Source organism: Cetorhinus maximus, chromosome 9, assembly GCF_964194155.1.
Source record: "Cetorhinus maximus chromosome 9, sCetMax3.hap1.1, whole genome shotgun sequence".
In the NCBI taxonomy this organism is placed as follows: Eukaryota; Metazoa; Chordata; class Chondrichthyes; order Lamniformes; family Cetorhinidae; genus Cetorhinus; species Cetorhinus maximus.
In genome coordinates, this window is record NC_135887.1 from 71,621,936 (window position 1) to 71,646,555 (window position 24,620).

General features: G+C 42.8%; 1 protein-coding gene across 1 annotated transcript in view; it reads left to right on the forward strand.

Annotated features, from left to right (window-relative positions):
- Positions 1-24,620, forward strand: part of pdhx (pyruvate dehydrogenase complex component X) — a 199,915-nt gene that overhangs the window by 54,584 nt on the left and 120,711 nt on the right. Inside the window, exons 3-4 of the mRNA XM_078548835.1 lie at positions 18,936-19,135; positions 19,616-19,714. Coding sequence (XP_078404961.1) covers positions 18,936-19,135; positions 19,616-19,714 — 299 coding nt within the window. The remainder of the gene's footprint in view (positions 1-18,935; positions 19,136-19,615; positions 19,715-24,620) is intronic.

Below are 24,620 nucleotides of genomic sequence, written 5' to 3' on the forward strand. Positions count from 1 at the left end.
GCCATGATCTTTTGAATGGGAGAGCAGGCTCAAAGAGCCAAATGGCCTACTTCTGCTTCTGTTCCTTTTGTTCTTATGTATATCAGTGGCCCATAAAGCCTAGTTGTAAATCCGACTAACATTCACTCCATCTGTCACAGCACTGCATGATTATATATACACCAAGGATTAAAATTAACTATTGTAGAGTCATTTTGGACTCTAAACATTAACACTGTTCCTCTCTCCACAGATGTTGCCAGACCTGCCGAGTTTTTCCAGCATTTTCTGTTTTTATTTCAGTTTTCTAGTATCTGCAGTATTTTGCTTTTATTAAAATCAGCCATGATCGTATTGAACGGCAGAGAAGCCTTGAGGAGCCAATTGTTTACTCCTGCACCAACTTGTTCTCAAGGTAGTGAGTTTGAGCAGGGAGCATCACAAAGCATGTCGTGTGGCAAAGGCTAAGCAGGAACCTGCAGGCACTGAGTCCTCCCTCCGCTAGTTGAAACCTAGAGCTCTAAGAACCTGTCTACAGAAACAGTTTGCCGTTTAAGTTTGACTGTTTACTGGTTCACTTGAGGGTGCCCAAAGCATACTGCAAGGTGTGGATGTACGTGTGGCGGAGTTTTCTGGACTCTTTGTGGTAGGGTAATTTGCATCCACACATCACATTTGCATCTGAAGCAAAGACATGAGTTGCAGAGGTCCAAAGCACGGTTTCAGTATCTCTGAGTGCTGTTCTAGAGGCTGTGAGCCTATAGCAGGCTCCCTTGCCTGGCTTCACAAGCTGGCAAAGCGATAAAGAGACACTCTGCAGGACTTCATTGCCGTCATTACAGTTCGGAGGTCTATTCCATGGCACTCAACTCCATAAGCACTGCTGAATCATCAGCTAATATGCAGTGTGCAGCCTTGCACACTTACTGGCAACTCCAGCCCTGAATCTTGCTGGCCACCCCTTGTGCACTAGAAAATTATTGCGGTTCCAGTGTATCATCTCCTAGGAGCTGAAACATTCAGATTATTTAAGATTGTGGAAACCTGACTGTATCGAGTAGTTGTGGGACAGTAGTAATGACAGCAGCTACTGAGATTAGTTATTTAGAAATGAGATCTCAAGCATATGTAAAGCAGTTCGATGGAATGAACAGCTGTTTTTTAAGACTGGAGCTGCAGAAGTAATATGGCCCAAGGGGCTGAGTGGCCTACTCCTGCTCCTAATTCGCTTGTACATTCAAGGCCTTAGTTTTCCTTTCATCGCCAAGCTGTTTAGATTAGATCCCTTCCACGAGCAACAACACAATGATATTTGAATTGCTCTGTGGCTAACATCAAGAAAGGCTCGGTAGAAAACTGAGTAGATTTAGACCCTAAAATGGTCAGGCTTTATTCTTTCATCTGGCATATTACTTGGATTGTACAATAACAGACATAGTTACAAGTAAAAGCTTGTGCATTCTGAAATCCCCCACATGAATCAACATCCTGGGGGTTACCATTGACCAGAAACTGAACTGGACTAGCCATATAAATACTGTGGCTACAAGAGCAGGTCAGAGGCTGCGAATTCTGTGGAGAGTAATTCACTTCCTGACTCCGCATAGCCTGTCCACCATCTACAAGGCACAAGTCAGGGGTGTGATGGAATATTTCCCACTTGCCTGGATGAGTGCAGCTCCAACAACACTCAAGAAGCTGGACACCATCCAGGACAAAGCAGCCTGCCTATTGGCACCCCATCCACCATCTTTAACATCCATGGACTGCAGCAGCTCAAGAAGACAGCTCATCACCATCTTCTTGAGGGAAATTAGGAAAGGGCAACACATGCTGGCCTGCCAGCAATGCCCACAACCCATGAAAGAATTTTTTAAAAATGCAACGTCACACTTCCATTTTTGTTTTCTCCTTGCACTTGTTGCCGCTTGTCCAACTGACTTAGAGTGTTATGATCCCAGCTGATAATACTGGACAAATCAGATCCCAGATTCAAATTCTCACTATTCCTTTTATTCCAGCAACACTTACAGACACAAAATCCCAGTGAAGATTTACCACTGTCTCAACACCTTCTTGCTTGGGTTAGCTCAGTTTCAAACAGTTTTCCTCCAGTGGACTGCTGAGCATTCATGAGATTTTTTTAAAATTCATTTATGGGGGATGTAGGCGTCACTAGCTAGGCCAACATTTATTGCCCACCCCAAATTGCGCTTGAGAAGGTGGTGGTGAGCTGCCTTCTTAAACTGCTGCGCTCCATGTGAAGTAGGTACACCCACATTGCTGTTAGGGAGGGCCTAGGTCGATGTCAGGTGGTCTGTCCAGTTTCATTCCATTTTTTATTGACTTTCTAGTGGTTTGATACAACTGAGTGGCTTGCTAGGCCATTTCAGAGGGCATTTAAGAGTCAATCACATTACTATGGATCTGGAATCACATGTAGGCTAAACCAGGTGAGGACAGCAGATTTCCTTCCCTAACAGACATTAGTAAACCAGATGGGTTTTTACAACAATCGACAATGGTTTTCATGGTCATCATTATATTTCTAATTCCAGATTTTTATTGATTTTATCTGCCATGGTGGGATTCAAACCCAGGTCCCAGAGCATTACCCTGGGTCTCTGGATTACCAGTGCAGAGACAATACCACTACGACACCCAAAAACCCAAATCTAAACTCATTATTACTTCAACTTCAGAGCAAGCACATGAGTTCCCTAAACTACGTTCCCTGCAGGCTTGCAGGATTTCTTATTAGAGGGGTTAGATCTTCTGCCTAACTTATCACCTTCTATGTTTCCCTGTCTCTCTGGATCCCTGTCGCTAGGCAACAACATAGTTTTTCCTACTTTTTAAAAACTTCACTAAACTACTAACCCCTTGGTAACCCATCTCTTCACTTTGAGTTGTAAAACCTCATTAAAAATGCATGTATACAAACAGGGCTACAGACTTTCTGGCACCTGGCTCACATAAACCACTAAATAAAACTAAAGCCAGGTTTCACCTTTTTAACACCCAAATACAAAATATAAATTAAACCTAAAGCTATACATTGTTCCTAACAAGAGGGCAGTTTGGGATCATGCTCCCAAAGCATCTATTAATGTCCTGTGGAAACTCCCAACAGAAAAATCTGCAAGGGTGGCTCGAGGTGACTTACCCTATGATCCCTACCTGTTGCAAAGTATTGCTAGCCTGACACTGAATATCTTTTGAAATCCTGCCCTTTCCCAGGCACAGAACGCCTTGTCTCCAAAACATTCTGCTTCTTAAGTTCTTAGGGTGATTTTCTTATGGAATTAGTTGGGATAAGGAAAGGATTGTCATAAAAAAAACCTATATTTAATTTTCAAACCTGGAGATAAATGCGACTGGCTGTTAACAACAAAGTAATGAAGCATTTCATTTAACTAATCTTAGAAATAAGATTTTCGTCACAGATTGTGGAAAGCCAAGATTGTTTGTGCTAAAAGGATAGTGTTGCAATTTGTTGAAAAGCTCCCCAGGGCTCTAATCACTGAATAACCCAGCTGTTGAATTGCACTTTGTTGAGATATTTCCCCAGCTTTGGAGCCGTGCTGAGAATCCTGAATAACATCAGTGGGTGTAGGAGGTGTGTGCTGTTGACAAACAAGGCTGAGACACAGTAAATGGGGATGGAATGATGCATCTTTATCACTGTTTTTTAGTGAGTAAAGACATTTGTCTCACCAAAAGAAAAAGCAATTTAGCCAGACCAAGGGCTGATCTTGTCAGCAATGGATCCATTATTCCTCTGTTACTGATGTGGAGCTCGGTATGATGGCATCCTTCCAGGAGAGAGAAAATTACTGTTAATTCACTTGTATTTAAGCACACATCTGAGTCACTGTGATAAATTTATACTTGATAGTTATGCAGTAATGATCAAGAATAATACCAGCATTGAGAAATTATAGTGGTCAGCAAAGACTGAACAGGCTGGGACTCTAAGGCTGAGGGTTGATAAAGGTTTTTAAAATGATGAAAGGGTTTGACAAGGTAGACGGAGAGAAGTTGTTTCCGTCTGCAGGGGAGACCAGAACTAGAGATCATAAACATCAAAATGAAACACCAGTAAACCAAATAAGGAATTCAGGAGAAACTTCTTTACCCAGCGCAATTAGAATGTTGCACTTACTGCCACGGTCATTGAGATGAATAATGTAGATGCAGTTCAGGAAATGCTGGATAAATACACCAGGGAGAAAGGAATAAAGGATATGCTGGTGGGATTAGATGGAGTAGGAAGGGAGGAGGTTTACGTGGAACATAAGAATCTGTAGTGTTGTCATGGGTTTTATTCTTGCGCCTCATTGTTGCTGGACTTTGGGGGGTAGCTGAACCAACCCTTTGTAAATGACACTCCTAATTTGGCTGCAACACAGGAGGCCAGAGTACATGACATTGACTTAAACCTCTCCTGTAACAGGCCTCAGTGAGAATGAGAAGCCATTTCATGAGCAATCACACCCACAAACCCACTAACAGCAGGGCATCGTATTGATATGTGCATGCATTGCTCTCCGGGGTCATCTGTTGTGGATGCTTGATACTGTTTAGCTGTGAAGTGACCATCTTAATGAACCCTGGTGGATGAACACATCAATGCAAAAGGAAAAAAATCTGTGAGAACGGAAAAAATTGGAAATGCACAGATTTGATCATACTGCCTGACACCCCCCCATATCTGCAGGAAAGTGAAGAAAGTGGTACAGAGTTAAAATACAAGATGGAATCACAGTAGAAAATGGCCCCGATCGATTTCTGCCCAGCAGTTTCACCAGTTTTGCACATTGGCCCTGATCAGAATTTTTGAATCTATAACCTTTTCTTTTTTCATATGTCGACAGGCCTCTTTTGTTTTTCCTGCTTATATAAGATCCGCGAGGTTCAGCACAGAGACAGGCCATGAAATCTGCTTTATCTTTATCTCCAATTAGCCAACCAATCTAATTCAAACCCCCTGACCCAACTGCATCCTCCAACCTGACCCTAATACCCCACGATCTGACTATCTCCTTGATCCCACCCAACTACCAAGCTACCTACTCACCTGTCTCAACCAGCTACTCATCCATTCACACACACGTGCAATTACCCACGCACTCACCCATTTTTAAAAAGGGGGCGTGTCCTCTCCTTCCCTTGACTCTACCCCATTTGCTGGTGTTAGATGGGAGACGCTGCGCTGCCCTTTTCTGTGTCAGTTGGGTTCGCGTGATCCCGGAAAAAACGGGCAGTAACGTTGGGTCGGGAACATCATCTTGGGCAGCCGCTGACTGGAAGATTTGGACCAATATCTTATAGTAGCTCTTTGTAAATCTTGGAGACACCTCAGGTCTCCCCTTTGTGAATCTTTGTGCAAAGCATCCCTAAAGTTTCACTTCATAACTGTAACCTCTCATTCTTCATTGCTCCGTTTTATGTTCACTGTTGCCATTTAGTTATAATCATGCATGTTTATTTATATTTTGAAGATTTGTCCTGCATTTGTTTTCAGTTACCGAAAGTATTTTTTTTGCATTCTTGTCACAGATTTGAGGCAGACAGTGGAAGCTGAGTCAAAATGGTGCTGTTTATTTACTGGGTTTACACCAAAACTGTTATCGATCTTACACATAATCTTACCAAGCATTAATAACATAATAAAATGTGATGAAGAAGCCACTCATCCCATTGATTTGCCCCTATGCAAAAGTCAGGGACAATTGACATGCTGCTGACCCTCCACAATATTTAATTTCTTTACGGGGGCAGGATAACCACAGGGGAAAATCTTGAAACCTCACTCTCACTCTCACTCTCGGAGACAGTTCGACAAAGAACTGTTACTGCGGTGCCTCTAGGGAGCGAAATCTTGTCATTTAAACAATTCACTTTAATAACTTTATTAACAAACACTGCAGAACGCAGAAGGAGTTAATAGTTACCTCAATTTCTGGGTGTGTTCAGCGCTGTCTTCCTGAGTCTGTTCTGTTCCATTCTGTTCAGTTCCATTGTTTTCCAACAGATAAGTGAGCCTGTTCTAATCTAACACCAAGTCTATTCTGTTCCAAACTTGTTCTCACAGTCAGTGGCTATACGAATTATTTTTATAACCAATTAGTCAGAAAACCATTGGGTTATCCCATAGGTACCATACACAACAATTATCTGCTTATGCATAATCAATTTCTACAAAATGAAACCGAGGTGAGTTAGGACAGTAGATGCTATCAAATACTCATCCTGACACTGCAGCTTCAACAAAGCTACCACTTTACCCTAGTGACAGTAACAGTTTTTTCTGGGCTAAAAATAATTTACTCCATACACTAGGAAAAATGAATAGAAGTATAACAATATACTGGCCTTTCTAACAGAATCTCAGTGGTCTACAGTAATTATCCATAATAGCAAAATGTTAATAAGGCAGGAGTGGAAGAATTTATAATGTTCCACAGCAATACATGATTTTGTAATTTTCTGTTTTCACTCTCAGGATGTAGGTGTCCTTGGCAGTGCTGGCATTTGACTATCCCTAGTTGCCTACGTGGCAGTGGGCTGCCTTCTTGAACCAATCAAGTCAGTGTGATGCAAGTGCTCCCACAATGCTTTTAGTTAGTGTGCAAATGGATGAGGAAGTGGCTGAGTGGGTAGATGGGTGAGTGTGTACGTGACTAGTCGAGTCAGGGACAGGATTCAGTCCTATTGACAATCAAGGTATGTCCAAGGCGGGATAATGGATGCCTTGGAGATTTATGTTCCCCTATACCGACTGCCCTTGTTCTTCCAGTTGCTGGAAATTGTGGGTTGGATAGATGCTGGTGAAGAAGTCTTGTTGAGTTTCTGCAGTGCAGCCCATAGCTAGTACCCACTGCAGCTACAGTGTGCAGGATGGTGGGAGTAAATGTCCTTGTGTTGGATAGTTTGAGCTTCTTGAATGTTGTTGCAGGCCCCTCCATCCAGGCAATTGGAGACTATTTCACACTCCTACTTGTACCTTGTAGGTGCTAGAGAGGCTGTGGGAAGTCAGAAGGTTACCACAGAATATCCATTCCCTGACCTGCTTTAATGTTGCTGGTCCAATTCAGTTTAGAGTCAATCGTGACCCCCTAAGGTTTTGCTGGGGGCTCAGAAATGGTTATCCCATTGAAAATCAAGAGGACGTGGTTAAATTCTCTCTCATTGGAAATGGTCATTGCCTAGCATTTGTGGAACGAGTGTTACTTGTCACATGTCAGTCCAAGCCTGGATATTGTGCACATCATGCTGCAAGTGAGCATGAACTGCTTCATTATCTGAAGTGTTGTAAATGGAGCTGAACACTCTGCAGTCATTATCGAACAGCACCTCCCCCTGATAGCACAACTCAGATCAGTGACTTGAGTGAAGAATCGTGAACATAGACCCACCTTTTACCTTGCATTACAATGTATTACTTGTGACATCTTAATGCCCTTATCTTTTGTCCCCATAGCCTTTTCATTGGTGATTATTAGTGGCATCACTGCTCTGGAAGATAGTAAATTGCCGAAAACATTTATTAAGGTTCTTATCAAGGATTGTACCATGCATTCCCAAATAACCTACTGTATGTTTGTGCCTGTATGTTTGAACAAATAGTTACAGGCGAATGGGTGCAAATTGGCAGAGGGACACGAGAATAAGGGAAGTAAACACGTGGCTAAAGGAGTGGTGCGGGAAAGAGGGGTTCCATTTCGTGAGGCACTGGCATCAGTATTGGAACAGGAGGGATCTGTACCGTTGGGACGGTCTCCACCTTAACCGATCTGGGACCAATGTTCTAGCAAAAAGGGTAAATAGGGTGGTCAACAGGACTTTAAACTAGAAAGTGGGGGGGGGGGAGGGAAGGGTAAAACTCCAAGAAGTATGATTAATGGGAAACAAAGCAGCAGGTTAGCATGTGGGGGGGTGGATTCAACTTCATGGAAAATTATGAAAAAACTGAAAAGAAAGGAGAGCCCAGGAGAGGCTATTAAAGTCTCCAGAACACAAAATAGGACAGTGTGTTTGGAAAGGGCTAGGAATCTAACTTCAAACACATCTGATAAAGGGACGACAATGAGAAAGGGGACGGGAAATACAGGACTGAAGGTGTTGTATCTGAATGCACGCAGTATACAAAATAAGGTAAATGAGCTTGTGGCGCAGATTGAAATTGGCAGGTATTATGTGGTGAGCATCACGGAGACATGGCTGCAAGGGGATCAGGACTGGGAGCTAAATATCCAAGGATATACATCCTATCGAAAAGATAGGCAGATTGGCAGAGGAGGTGGGGTTGCTTTGTTAATAAGAAATGAAATTAAATCGATAGCAAGAAATGATGTAGGGTCAGATGATGTAGAATCTGTGTGGGTAGAGTTGAGGAACTGCAAAGGTAAAAAACCATAATGGGAGTTATGTACAGGACTCCGAACAGTATTCAGGATGTGGGGCACGAGATACACCAGGAGATAGAAAAGGTGTGTAAGAAAGGCAAGGTTACAGTGATCATGGGGGATTTCAATATGCAAGTAGACTGGGAAAATCAGGTTGGTAGTGGATCCCAAGAAAAGGAATTTGTGGAATGTCTACGAGATGGCTTTTTGGAGCAGCTTGTGGTGGAGCCCACTAGGGAACAGGCAATTCTAGATTTAGTGATGTGTAATGAGGCAGATTTGATAAGGGAGCTTAAGGTAAAGGAACCCTTAGGAGGAAGTGACCATAATATGATAGAATTTACCATGCAGTTTGAGAGGAAAAATCTGGAATCAGATGTAACGGTATTACAGTTGAATAAAGGCAACTACAGAGGCATGAGGGAGGAGCTGGCCAGAATTGACTGGGAGATGAGCCTAGCAGGAAAGACAGTGGAACAACAATGGCAGGAGTTACTGGGAGTAATTTGGGAGACACAGCAAAAATTCATCCCTAGGAAGAAGAAGCATACTAAAAGGAGGACGAGGCAACCATGGCTGACAAGGGAAGTCAGGGACAGCATAAAAGCTAAAGAGAAAGCATACAATGCGGCGAAGAGCAGTGGGAAACCAGGGGATTGGGAAGCCTACAAAGACCAACAGAGGACAGCTAAAAAAGAAATAAGGAGGGAGAAAATTAAATATGAGGGTAAACTAGCCAGTAATATAAAAGAAGATTGCAAGAGTTTTTTTAGATATATAAAGGGTAAGTGAGAGGCAAAAGTGGACATTGGGCTGCTGGAAAATGACGCTGGAGAAGTAGTAGTGGGAAACAAAGAAATGGCAGAGGAACTGAATAGGTACTTTGCGTCAGTCTTAACGGTGGAAGACACGAGTAACATCCCCAAAGTTCAAGAGAGTCAGGGGGCAGAGGTGAGTATGGTGGCCATTACCAAGGAAAACTGAAAGGTCTGAAGGTGGATAAATCACCTGGACCAGATGGATTACACCCCAGAGTTCTGAAGGAGATAGCTGAAGAGATAGTGGAGGCATCAGTGGCGATATTTCAAGAACCATTGGAGTCAGGGAGGGTCCCAGAGGACTGTAAAATCGCTAATGTAACCCCCCTGTTTAAGAAGGGAGTGAGGCAAAAGACGGGAAATTACAGGCCGATTAGCCTGACGTCGGTCGTTGGTAAGATTTTATAGTCCATTATTAAGGATGTGATTTCAGAATACTTGGAAGTGCATGGTAAAATCGGGCAAAGTCAGCATGGTTTCATCAAGGGGAGGTCATGCCTGACAAATCTGTTAGAATTCTTTGAGGAGGTAACGAGCAGGTTAGACAAAGGAGAGCCAATGGATGTTATCTACTTGGACTTCCAGAAGGCCTTTGACAAGGTGCCGCACAGGAGGCTGCTCAGTAAGATAAGAGCCCATGGTGTTAGAGGCAAGGTACTAGCATGGATAGAAGATTAGCTGTCTGGCAGGAGGCAGAGAGTGGGGATAAGGGGGTCCTTCTCAGGATGGCGGCCGGTGACTAGTGGAGTTCCGCAGGGGTCAGTGTTGGGACCACAACTTTTCACTTTATACATTAATGATCTAGATGAAGGAACTGAGGGCATCCTGGCTAAGTCTGCAGATGATACAAAGATAGGTGGAGGGACAGGTAGTATTGAGGAGACGGGGAGGCTGCAGAAGGATTTGGACAGGTTAGGAGAATGGGCAAAGAAGTGGCAGATGGAATACAACGTGGGAAGTGTGAGGTCATGCACTTTGGTAGAAAGAACAGAGGCATAGACTATTTTCTAAATGGGGAGAGAATTCAGAAATCTGGAGTGCAAAGGGACTTGGGAGTCCTAGTCCAGGATTCTCTTAAGGTTAACTTGCAGGTTGAGTCGGTAGTTAGGAAGGCAAATGCAATGTTGGCATTTATTTGGAGAGGACTAGAATATAAAAGCAGGGATATGCTGCTTATAAGGCTCTGGTCAGACCACATTTAGAACATTGTGAGCAATTTTGGGCCCCATATCTCAGGAAGGATGTGCTGGCCCTGGAGAGGGTCCAGAGGAGGCTCACAAGAATGATCCCAGGAATGAAAGGCTTAATATATGAGGAATGTTTGAGGACTCTGGGTCTGTACTCGATGGAGTTGAGAAGGATATGGGGGGATCTGATTGAAACTTACAGAATACTGAAAGGCCTGGATAGAATGGACGTGGGGAAGATGTTTCCATTAGTAGGAGAGACTAGGATCCCAGGGCACAGCCTCAGAGTAAAGGGAAGACCTTTTAGAACAGAGATGAGGAGAAACTTCTTTAGCCAGAGAGTGGTGAATCTATGGAATTCATTGCCACAGAAGGCTGTGGAGGCCAGTTCATTGAGTGTATTTAAGATCGAGATAGGTTCTTAATTGGTAAGGGGATCAAAGGTTACGGGGAGAAGGCGGGAGAATGCGGTTGAGAAACTTATCAGCCATGATTGAATAGCAGAGCCGACTCGATGGGCCAATTGGCCTAATTTCTGCTCCTATGTCTTATGGTCTTATGGGTGTTTCAACAACAACAACACTTAGATTGCACCTTTATGAAAGTAAAACATGTCCAGGCATTTCTCATGGGCCATCATCAAAATTTGACACTGAGCCACATAAAGATATTAGGACAGGTGATAAAATGATTGGTCAATAAGGTAAATTTTAAGGAATGCCTTCAAGGAGGAGAGGCAGAGAGGACTTGGGAGGGAATGTTTGCATTTAGGTCCTAGACATCTGACGACATTAGTCATCAGTAGTGAGGTAAAAGAAATTGGAGTTGCAAAAGAGGCCAGAATTGGAGGAACATAGTTCTTGGAATATTGTAGGGCTGGAGAGATTGGAACAAAAGAATGAGAATTTTAAAATTGAGGTGTTGCTACTAGACTAGATAAAACAGTAAGCACAGGGTGTTGGGTGAATGGGACTTTGTGCAAATTAGAATATGGACTTCAGACTTCCCAAGTAAGCCTGTGTGTGCAAATTATTAAAGGCTGTTACCTGAACATGCTTGGTGGAAGGAAGGAAGTGCGGTCTGCCAACTGTTTATATATATAATTAGAGAGACCATACTGCAAAATGTTTTTTATGAAGTGATAATAATCTTCACCTGGATTAGCACAATTGCCTTCATCAGTATGCCTCAGGAGAAAATTCAGTTGTCTCTTAGATAAAAATCTGTTTTGTTTGGCACATAATTCAACAATCTCAGATCTTGACAAAATACCCATATAGTGCAGGTTTTCTGAAAGATTTCAGGATTATTAGATTATTTTTTACTCAGTTGTTGACAGCAGATCAGTGATGGTGTACTTCATTATCCTCATGCAAGTTTAATAGAATTATAGATTGGTTGCAGCACAGAAGGAGACCATTCAGCCTGTTGAGTCCGCGTTGGCTCTAAACGAGCAGTTTAGCCATACCCACTCCCCTGCCTTTCCCAGTGGCCCTGAAAATGTTTTTCCTTCAGGGTGCTTATCCGAGTTCCTTTTGAAAACCAAGATGGAATCTACTTCCACCACACTCTTGAGGTAGTGCAATCCAGATTGTAACCACTCGCTATGTAAAGAAGATTTTCCTCATGTCACCTTTGGTTCTTTGCCAATCTCTTTAAATTTGCGTCCATTGGTTCTTGACTCTTCTGCCAAAAGTTTCTCTCTCTCTACCCTGTCTAGACCCCTTATGATTTGAACACCTCTATCAGTTCTCCCCTCAACCTTCTCTAAAGAGAACAACCCCAGCTTCTCCAATCTATCCTGCATCCTCTCTAATGCCTTCACATCCTTTCTAAGAGCAGTGCCCAGAATTGGATGTAATATTCCAGTTGAGGCTGAATCAATTTTTATAAGGACTCATCATAACTTCCTTGATTTGTACTCTATGCCTCTATTTACAAAGCCCAGGATCCCATATGCCTTATTGACTGCTTTCTTAACTTATCCTTCAATGATTTATGCACGTATAGCGACATGTCCTGCACCTCCTTTAAAATTGTATCCTTTATTTTATATTGCTTCTCATTCTCCCAAACAAATGTATCACTTCACACTTCTCTGCATTAAATTTCAATTGCCAAGTGTCTGTCCATTGCACCAGCCTGTCTATGTCCTCTTGAAATCTATCACTATCCTCCTCACAGTTCATGATACTTCCAAGCTTCGTGTCGTCTGCAAATTCTGAAATTGTGTACACTCAAGTCTAGGTCATTTCTTTTCTTCATATATACAGTTAGCAGTGATCCTAATATTGACCATTTGGGAACCCTATCCTGTACCTTCTTCCATTTCGACAAACAACTGTTCACCACTACTCTTTGTTTTCTATCACTCAGCCCACTACATATCCATTCTTGTTGGGCCAGAAACATATTGAAACCTTTCCCCCTCTCTGCCCTTTGTTATTACCCCGGTCTATATCAGGATAATTAAAGTTTTCCGTTATCACTGCCCTATAGCTTTAGCACCTCTGCTTTTTCTGCAGATCTGCTCCCCTACATCTTTCCTACTAGGTGGTGGTCTATAGAATATACCCAATAGTATAATGGCATCTTTATTGGCCCGTAACTTCCGTGCTCCCCAGCGTTGGGTTTGGGGGCTACCCCAAAGATGTGCTGGGGAATCCCTCTGGCAAGTTCCCAGGTAAGGGTTTGCACAGCAATTGCCCAGAAGTGTTAACTTCCTCTGGACAATTGCACTGCGCTGGGAACCATCCGAAAATGTGATTTAAATCGCAAACTTCGATGGTTCCGCTGGGGCTATACCAATAGTTACCCTGAAAAAATTAGAAGAATTAAAACCTCTTCTAACTTCTGGGTAACTATTGCAAAGACCCCACAGGACTCCCCCAGACCCCTGCTCCCCCCAACCCCACCCCCTGACCTCTGACAACCCCACCTCCCCACCCAACCTCAGAGCCCCCCAACCACCCCCCAACCTAGGACCCCTCCCCCCGACCTCAGACCACTCCACTTACTTAGGGCCACCTCCCCTCGACCTCAGATGCCCCCAACCTCCGGCCAACCCCCAACCTTGGACCCACATCCGACCTCCGAACAAGCACCCCCACCCCAGTCCCGTACAATCCCCACACCCCGACCTCCGGACCCCCCATCCCGACCTCCGGACACCGCTGCACCCCCGACTTCCGGACTACCCCACCGCCCCCCAGCCTCCAAACCCCCCAGATCCCTCTCCCAAAACCACCCCCCACCCCAAACACCCTCCCCCGAACCCACCCAACAACCTCCCCCCCCCCCCCCCAATCCTGGAGCACGGCACCCCCGAACACCCGCCTCCCCCCGAACACCCGCCTCCCCCCACCCCCCGAACACCACCGATCTACACTTCACTGAGGCCTGCGAGGATTCTTTCGATGCAGGCCCCAAGCAGCTCCGGAGAACGGGAATGGCAACGCAGTTTTCAAGACCAGGTGAGTAGACATTTATTTCTTCTAATTTCTGCGTGCCAGCACTTTCCGATGCTAGCCCATCCTTTCTTAAGCCTAACCAAGCAGATTCTGTCCTTGAGCCCTCTAAGACATCCTCTATCTCTCTCGCAGTGTAATATTGTCCTTAATCAATACTGGCACCCTCCTTTTTTCCTTCCCTATCTTTCCTGAACGCCTTGTATTCAGGAATCTTTTGTACTCAGTGCTGCTCTTTTTTGAGACAGGTCTCTGTTATTGCCACAGCATCATATTCCCATGTGGCTGTTTGCACCTGCAGCTTAGCAACCTTGTTTACCATGCTTTGTGCATTCACATACACACACCCTAAATCTAATTTAGACATTGCATTCCCTCATAGTCTGACCCCATCCAATATGTTTTTACTCTAGTGCTATTTGTCTCTCTCTTTGTGCACCTTGCTTCTTCTTTCTAATGCAACATCCTGGTTCCGAATCCCCTGTCAAATTAGTTTAAACCTTCAGTATATCTCACAATGATCTCCTGATTTTGGATTGGGCATTATAGGACAAGCAGTTGAGATAGCAACTTGCTAATGCTTAATAGGATAAACAAGAGTAATGATTATAGATCTGAGTCAGTAATCCAGCCGTCATGAAAGATCCCACTGTCGCAAATCACAAAGCTTAGTTCAATAAATTTGCTAATATGTGAGCCATGAAAGCTTGCCTCAAAAACCCCAGCTAGTTCAGAGAAGGGAACCTGCCATCCATACCTGGTCTGCCCTTCACACAGCTTCAGTACCACAACATGCAGCTGACTCGTAATGGCCTCTGAACTATCATAGCAGCCACGCTCCTGTTTGGGGGGAAAAAAACTACCCAATCATAACATTACCAGGGCAATTAGGAATGAACAATGAATACGCCCTTGCTAGCATCACTCCCATCCTGAGATGCTGTCCGCAATTACCTGGAGTAGAGGGGAACCTTGGAGAAAACAACAAGCAAGGCTAACTTTCCTAGTAAATAGACAGCTACTGTAAATTTAAACTGAATCATGCGTCAGCAGTAACTTCAGAGAATGATAGAACGATACAACACCGCAAGTGATCATTCAGCCCATCTGACCTGTACCAGCTCTTTGAAAGTATTATCCACTCCCCTGATCTTTGGGTTTTTTTTGGCGAGGTGTGTATCAAATTACAAAAAGCGGACCTTCCACCTTCATAATCCATGTAAACACATCTAAGAGCTAATGATTTATTTCATGAATGCTGACATTATTTTAAACCTATTGCTGACTTGGTGGCATTTATTAAATACTTAACTTACCAACGACTTACTCTGGGGATTTTCATTTGAGTTTAGATTGAATTGCTGAACAAGCTCTTAATCAGGTTGCAATAAGTGACTGCAAAATCATCTTTTTTCTTTTTAAAAACCTGCAGTTCATGGAAATTCTTATCCAAGCACATTAATTCTCCTCAAGCAAGCTAAAGGGCTCATCCAGATTGAGCTGTACAAGTGTCCAAGATGGAAATAGAAAATGCCAGAAATACACAGCACCAGGAAAGGGAACATAAAAACTGGATAAAATGCTGGAGCCTAGTCTTTATTCATCTGCAAACTTTTATTTACAGAGACACATTGCATATTATGCACATTCAACTTTTTCAGCCTGTGCCTATAAACATATTATATACAATATATGCACAGATGAGCCACCAATTAATTGCCACTACCTGAATACAATTAACACCCAATTGCTTTGCAGTTAACATTAATGAACGGTCTAAACCCAAAACTTTAATCAACCATTCCTTCTTTACTGCTTTTACCTCTGATTTCCAGCATTTGAAGTGTTTTGCATTTTATTGACACCAGTACCACAGCTGTTCCTGCGATTTGTGGAACAATGTCGGTGTGGAATTATTCGAGCACTGTTTATTTTCCTCGTAATAGATAATAGGAATGGGAGTAGGTTAGTTAGCCCTTTGAGCCTTTTCTTCCATTAAGTATGATCATGGCTGATCTGTGACCTAAGACCACATACCTGCCTTTCCCTGATATCTCTTAATGTCTTTTGTTAACAAAAATCCATCAATCTCAGTTCTAGCAATAGCAATTGATCGAGCACCAATTGCCATTTGCTGCAGAGAGTTCCTAACATCTACAAACCTTTGATGTGATGTGTTTCCGATGCTTCAAGTGAATACATAATTAAACATGTTTTTAAATTTGAGCTTTGCATTTGTATTCAGAAATGGAAACTTAGTTCTCAGAAACTTGATATGACAGGGATAAAGGTTCCTTGGCAAGGTTACCTATTATTTCACAGTTCTCTCTCCAAGCTTTGCAAACCCAGTGCTAAAGGTCATGAATGCAGTTGTTGTTCAATAGATGAGATTTGGAAATGTCAAGGCAATGGTGAATAACAGCTTTCACAGCAGTATGAGTGCAGAATGAGAGCAGGGGCAGCCCCAGGAGGGCTTTAACTGAAAGTGAGGGACACACATTAAGACCTGCAATTCTTCAAAGAAATACATCATTAATTTTTTTGGCAGATGCTAAGGACTGTGAGTTTTGTGTCTGATATCACTTAACTCGCTCATGTCCTTGTATCCAGTCAACCCACAGCTAGCGTAGTTCATCCAGCAACCAACCTGCAGCTGGCCACCACCTACAGCAGGGGAAGGCACAAGGTTCCCCAGGTCGTGGGAGCAGCAACAGTAGTGCAGTTGCTGCCAGGAATGAAGTCAGAACTGGAAGAGGCAGCAACATAACCGAGAAAACAGCTGGCAGGGGTTGAAGAAATTAGAGAGTTGGAAACGCGAGATACCTAATTAGGTTTTACTGTAAACCTCATAGTCAATGCAGAACTGCCACTGAGAGTTGGAGACTTTTGTACAGAGATTTACTGTAAAAACTTACTAGTTCTCACCTTTCTGTCACTCTCACTTCTCCAGTCTGCCTTCCTGCCAGCTCTCCTGCTTCCGATTCTGTGACAGGGGAGAAATTGTGCGATGACACACAAATTCGATGCCAATTTCTGCAGAATCACGAAGTCTCTAAGTTTGTTTTTGATTTATATTTTAAAAATTGAGAGATTTTGATATGATGAAGTATAAATCAACTGTTACTGTAATTTCAGACCAGAGATACTAGGACAGTTATTGAAACATAATTCCATTCACTGAGAACAGGCATGATTCCTGATTTGATCCATTTAATGATAGTTTTCTGATTTCTCATTCCAAATTGTGAACTCCCTCAAATACTGCGCTTCATAATTTAGAGCTTGTATTGTTTATGGAAACCTTTTAAAATTTTGAGTATTTGGTCACCTGACTGCTTCTCATTTGTAAAGGCCTGGATTTTTTTTTTGAAGGGGTTTGTACTGAAACCTGAATTGTGGCTGAACACGTAGATCATTGTTGTATGCCACCATTAGTAAGGTAAGTAACTTCATATCCCAAAGCTTACTGACAGTTGTGGGGGAAATGGAGGAAATCCAGGACAATTGCAAAAGGTATTCTCGTCGCACCTGCTGACTAATCCCCAGCAGGAACCCTGCTCTCCCCCCCCCCCCACACCCCGCACTGACAGCATCTATTTTAATCAGTAACATGGTTTAAGGTTTCTCACGTGTCGATGCAGACTCGATGGGCCGAAGGGCCTCTTCTGCACTGTGAGATTCTGTGAAGGTGTTAACACCAACATCTGCCTACAATCCACCTGCTTAATTGTGCAGGAGTTACTGTAAAGCTGCCCTTTAAATCAACATTCACTCTTTCACTTAATAGTGCTATAATTGCCTCATTTTAAACTATGCTGGTGAGTAGGATGCATACTGTGTTGGATAGTTGACATAAGCAGGGCATCAGCACAAAATCACTGTTGAATAAAGTTCAGTGTTGATGAAGAGAGAACTGACAGAGGAAATAGCATTGTCATCTGAAATTTGTGGGATACCGATTTATGACGAATCATATTCTTTATATATTGTAATAGATATGGGGTTTCAGTCTGTATCGTAATAGATATGAGGCTTCTGTCCATAGTGTAATAGATATTGCACTTCAGTCCATTCTGTAAGAGATATAAGGCTTCAGTCTGTACAGTATTAAATTAAAAGCTTCAGTCTGTACAATATTAAATATGAGGCTTCAGTCTGTAGTTTTTTAATATTCATTTGTAGGATGTGGACATCGCTGGCTAGGCCAGCATTTATTGCCCATCCCTAATTGCCCTTGAGAAGGTGGTGGTGTGCTGCCTTTTTGAACCACTGAAATCCCTGTGTTGTAGGTATGGTGTAGGGAGCGAGTTTCAGGATTTTGACCCAGCGACCGTAAGTGGCTTGGAGGGGAACATCCAGGTGGTGGTGTTCCCATCTATCTGCTGCCCTTGCCCTTCTAGGTGGTAGTGGTCGTGGGTTTGGAAGGTGCTGCCTAAGGAGCCTTGGTGAATTCCTGCAGTGCATCTTGTAGATGGTACACACTGCTACCACTGTGCGTCGGTGTTGGAGGGAGTGAATGTTTATGGAAGGGGTGCCAATCAAGCTTTGTCCTGAATGGTGTCAAGCTTCTTGAGTGTTGTTGGAGCTGCACTCATCCAGGCAAGTTAGAGAATGTTGCATCACACTTCTGACCTGTGCCATGTAGATAGTGGACAGGCTTTGGGGTGTCAGGAGGTGAGTTACTCGTCGCAGGATTCCTAGTCTCTGGCCTACCCTTGTAGCCACAGTATTTATATGGCTAGCCCAATTCAGTTTCTGGTCAAGGGTAACCACCAGGATGTTGATAGTGTTAAATATGGGGCTTCAGTCCACATTCTATTAGATATGGAGCTTCAGTCCACATTCTATTAGATATGAAGCTTCAATCCACAATCTATTTGATATGAGGCTCCTGTCCACATTCAATTAGATAAGGAGCTTCAGTCCACAATCTATTTGATATGAGACTCCTGTCCACATTCTATTAGATATGGGGCTTCAGACTGTACTGTAATAGCTAAGGGGCTTCAGTCAGCACTGTAATAGATATGGGGCTTCCACCCTTGTTAAAACGTTTGATTTATTTGTTTGCAGGTGGAAGAAGGCACCAAAGATGTAATTTTGGGGTCCTTAATTGCTTTACTAGTGGCAGAAGGTGAGGACTGGAAACAAGTAGAAATTCCTGTCCAAACAGGCCCGCCATCACCCACTCAGACTGTGTCTGCACCGAAAGAACCAGCAGCCCCTCAGGCGCCTGTCTCTATCAAAGTACAACATCTAACCAGCAAAAGAGAGTAAGTACGCAGCAACTGAGACTACTACCTTTGTGGATCTTATACAATATATTAAAGGAAGTCTTTTTAAAGCTAAATAAAATTACTTTCAGCTCGGTAGATTCTTGAGATTTGTAGCAATAAGACTTGTATTTATATCACACTTTTCATGACTTCAAGACAACCCAAAGCCTATGTACTGCAAATTATGTACTTTTAAAATGTATTTGCAGTTGTAATGTAGGAATTATATCAAATTGTGCACAGCAAGCTCCCACAAATAGGGATGCAATAATTACCAGTGAATTTGTTTTTATAATGTTTAATTGAATGATAAATATTGGCCAAGACACTGGGGAGAACTCCCTTGCTCTTCTTCAAAATAGTGCTGAGGGTGTCAGTTTAACATCTCATTCTAAAGGTGGTACTTTTGACAGTGCAGCACTCCATCAGTAATAATCTGGACTGTCAATCTGGTTTTTTCCCTGTTTTTCTTAATAGAATCCGTTTAAGCCCAGCTGCCCGCCAGATCCTGGAAACACACGGGCTTGACCCAAGCAGCACTGTCCCCACTGGACCACGGGGAATCTTCACAAAAGAGTAAGTAGGAATATAATAACCATGGTTGGAAAACTGTTCAAATTAAGCTGTGTGCTGTCAGGGTTTGATAAGTTGACCATGTCACATGCAAACTCCTGACAAGTCAGTGTGGTCATGCATTGTGCTGATGATTAGAGGGAGTTTTTTTTTAATTCTTTCATGGGATGTGGCCATTGCTGGCAAGGCCAACAGTTGTTGCCCATCCCTAATTGCCTTTGAACTGACCTTGCTAGGTCATTTCAGAGGGCAGTTGAGAGTCAACCACATTGGCGTGGGTCTGGAATCACATATAAGCCAGACCAGATAAGGATGGCAGATTTCCTCCCCTAAAGGACATTAGTGAACCAGATGGGTTTTTATGATGATAGTTTCATGGTCACTATCACTGCTTCATATTCCAGATTTATTAATTGAATTCAAATTCACCAGCTGCCGTGGTGGGATTTGAACCCATGTCCCCAGAGCATTAGCCAGGGTCTCTGGATTACAGGTCATCGGACCTGTAAATTTGCTGGTCTCTGGATTGCAGTGACATTCCCGCTACACCACCGTCTCCCTAAATATTTGAACATGTAACAAAACTGCAGTGCGATTTTAGATATATAAAAGCTACAATCACAATATAATGCTAAGGAATGTTTTAAGTCACGTGCCAGTGAATGGCACTGCTTATGAAGTAGCTCCAAGAAACTAACTTGAACTTTGAACCAAAATAATCATTTTGCGGCATTGTTCATGAGGCAGCTGAGTTGTGGATAAGAAAATGAGTTGCATCAGAAATTTGCTAATGTGATTGTAAAAGAAAGTAAAATAAAATTGGAATGCAGAAGAAAGAAGCAAAGGAAAAGGCAGATAATGTGCCCGCTGCCAGGCTTAAGAGGGTAAGCAGCATAATGTCAGGACTAAGGCCTGAACAATTTCAGGAGTCAGGAGGGAGGGTTGGCATGTTGCCAGAGGCCCATGCCACTGCACAAAGGGCCATGATCCAAAATACTGCAGGGGTAAGGAAACCAGCCGGGCACGTGGCTGGACACCTGAGGGTAGATATGGGGTGTCTGAGGCCGGGCACAAGAAACAACCGAAGAAAACTTCAGATGCAGAGATGAGGCCAGAATCAGGAGCAGGAGGTGAAGGCAGCCAGAAAGGCAAGAGGCCCTGGACAGAGGATCTAGAGGGTGAGCGGGAGCCCAAAATGAGCCTATGATGCCTGGATGGAGAGAACAGTAACACGTTTACAAAAATATATTTGATATATGATGGAATTTTCTTAGAAGAAAAATATTTACCTGTAAGCAGAGCAGGAAAGCAAGATGGCAAATGGATTGACAGACACTTCAAAACTGCTGCATCATGTCATCCAGTGGTCAGCCCACACAATATCAATATAGAGACCAGTTTATGTACAAGATTTCCATTCTAAATGTTTACAGAGCAGTTTGTGCAGAAAGTTGTCGTGTATAATTTTTATTCATCGCTCAATGCAATAATATTTTTATATAATTGCTTAAGTAAAGTTCAAAAAATACTTAGCTGGAAATATAAACTTGATTTTTGGGAAGTTGTTAAATATGACATACTTAAGTTTGTCCCTGGTCTATGCATACAAACAAACTAATTAGAAGCAGGAGTAGGCCATTCGACCCCTTGATCCTGCTCCGCCTTTTGGTAAGGTCATGGCTGATCTGATTGTGGCCTCAACTCCATTTTCCTGTCTACCCCCATACCCTATACGTACATTTTTGGTTTTAAGCCTTCCGTAAAATATTTGCAAGATACTGGATGAAGTCTTCATATATCATCTGTTCTTCAATAAATACTGAATGGTAAATCAGTGAATACATGGTTTTCTTGTTTACAAATGGGACTTAGACAACTCAGATACTGGCTGACTGGTTTGAAAATTGTCTGCCAGTGACCTATTTATTGGTAAAGGCAAAGCTGCCTGTAATCCCAACGTAAGCAGCTTTGTAGATGTTGACACCATCTTTTTACATGCCAGTCCCACAGCTCACTCCTCATCCCAGGATAGTGTGAATCCCAGATTAGAGCAACCTCTACTATGCCTTTTAAGAGGGCTTCTCTTTGGCCCTAACACCTTCTGGGTTCTACTTGTTTTATGCTTTAGAAAAATGTGAACCATACCTGGTTCGTAATGCACTAAGGTATGTTCAGGCAGCCCTTACCACAAATAAAGCTTCAAAACTTAATTCAATGCTGTTGTACTTGGTATTTGCAAAAACTGGAAAGGGGTCATCTGATTCTAATGGGTTACCTCCAGGAGATCAACAAATGCTGACTATTTTATATGCCAATATACAATTAGACAATCACTGTCACTCCTTCTATGATGTGTATCTTTTATATTCATCATTTTTTTGTCTCATGCATATGTGTATACACACGTGCACATATGTACAATCTTGTATCAATAATGTATCAAAAATATTGATATTAAATAGTTGGAAAATCTTGTTACTGCTTGATCATTTTTAATTTACTAATGAATATCTAGTCAGTCAGAGCACTGTATTACTTTCAGTGATTACCCCCCTGGAAAGATATCTCTGATCTGCTAACAGAGACCTGAGACAATTCCAGGAACGAATACTGAAAGGAATGCCGCTGGACTACTTTGCAACAGTGAGCAACAGATGGTGTGTTTTAATGTCCCATTGTCTGAATAAGATGCATTTTAGCTAGTTGGTAAACACGTTTCATGGCATTTATTTGTAATTTAAATTCAAGTCTCAGCTGTCAGTGAGAGCTGAAGCAAGTTCTGATTCATTCCGGAAATGACAGCTTTCACAAGCCTGCATGTGAAATTTCTAGACGAATGGCTATAAAGAGATCTGATTAAGTTTTTTTCTTCAAAAATATTTTCTGTTGTAACTGCAGTTTGATTGATGTTTTCAGACAAATCACAATTGCCTGACCCTGATTTTGAATAACTGTATGAAAATTAACGATGTATAAAATGCAGAATTTTTATATTTTCTTATAAGTACAGGGAAGTTCGTTTTTCAAGGAAACTTGCGTTCCTGCTATCTTGGCTTACATGCGAAATGCAGGCCATCTGTGTGTTTTGCACCTTTACTTTTACCACCTACCCACCTATAGCTGACTCCAATCAACATAAATTGGCTCTAATTTGTCAACCTCATTGAGAGGCTATGGTGCAGGACATGGAATTGTTATTAGTGAGTTATCTACTGGGCTTATGTTATGGGAAATTGGTGGGGTAATTTATTCTGCACTTAACTTCTATCAGACAAGGACCAGGGAATGCTACTGGGGCAATGTAGAGGCAACTAGCATATGCCATACCTGACCTCAAAATAGCCTGATATCAATATCAACTTTCAAAAACTAAAATTGTCTTCAGTATGAGAGGATTGTCATAGAACGAGTTATTGGCTGCATGATAGTTGGGATAACTAGTTGGCAAGAATTACTGAAGGTGGAGATAAGCCAGATAAAAATTCTTGCAATAAAAAAAGAGCCATCTCATGTTATTTTTGAGTTCTTTACACATACCTAGCCTTGAACACCGAACTGGCTATGACTGATGATAGCAGCAACCTCACCAACTCAACTCAACTCAACAATAAGTAGATATTTATGAAGGTAACTTCTGACATGTGAATATCCCCCAGATGGGTGCTGGACCCCCTGAGTCTTGAACTAATCTAATTAGTGTTCATAGTTGGCATGAACAATTGTCAAAGATTTCCTAGAAACATTCAGTCAGGGCCAGTAGATAGGGCAGTTTTACAGGACTGCAGTTGACTAGACCCAACTCTCTCTCACCCTGCTGCTTAACATAAATAACCCATGTAGTGCAAAAGTGACAAAATGCTTTTCTCAACATCTCAGAGAGCAGGCATGTAAATTGTCTCAGCTGCAAATGGTAAGGAAGACCCTTGTCATTCCAGGTAATCATCATCTGATAAGTGAACACTGAGGAATGTAGTAACAGGAGGCGTGCAGTCAGCTCAAGCTTGTTCCAACATTCAGTTAGATCATTTGTTAGATCCTAACACAATTCTACCTCCTACCCAAAATCCACAAACAGAACTGTCCTGGCAGACCGATCGTGTCAGCCTGTTCCTGCCCCACGGAACTCATTTCTCGTTATCTTGACTCCCTTCTCTCTCCCCTTGTCCAGTCCCTTCCCACCTACATCCGTGATTCCTCTGACACCTTACGTCACATCAACAATTTCCAGTTCCCTGGCCCCAACCGCTTCCTCTTCACCATGGATGTCCAATCCCTCTACACCTCCATCCCCTACCAGGATGGTCTGAGGGCCCTTAGCTTCTTCCTTGAACAGAGGCCCGAACAATCCCCATCCACCACTACTCTCCTCCGTCTGGCTGAACTTGTTCTCACACTGAACAATTTCTCCTTTAACTCCTCTCACTTCCTCCAAATAAAAGGTGTGGCTATGGGTACCCGCATGGGCCCCAGCTATGCCTGTCTCTTTATGGGGTATGTGGAACATTCCTTGTTCCAGTCCTACTCCGGCCCCCTCCCACAACTCTTTCTCCGGTACATCGATGATTACTTCGCTGCTGCTTCATGCTCTCGTCGGGACCTGGAAAAATTTATTAATTTTGCTTCCAATCTCCACCCCTCCATCATTTTCACATCGTCCATCTCTGACACTTCTCTTCCCTTCCTTGACCTCTCTGTCTCAATTTCTGATGATAGACTGTCCACCAATATCCATTACAAGCCTACCGACTCCCACAGCTACCTCGACTACAGCTCCTCACACCCCGCTTCTTGTAAAGACTCCATCCCATTCTCTCAGTTCCTTCGCCTCCGTCGCATCTGTTCTGATGACGCTACCTTCAAAAACAGCTCCTCTGACATGTCCTCCTTCTTCCTTAACCGAGGTTTTCCA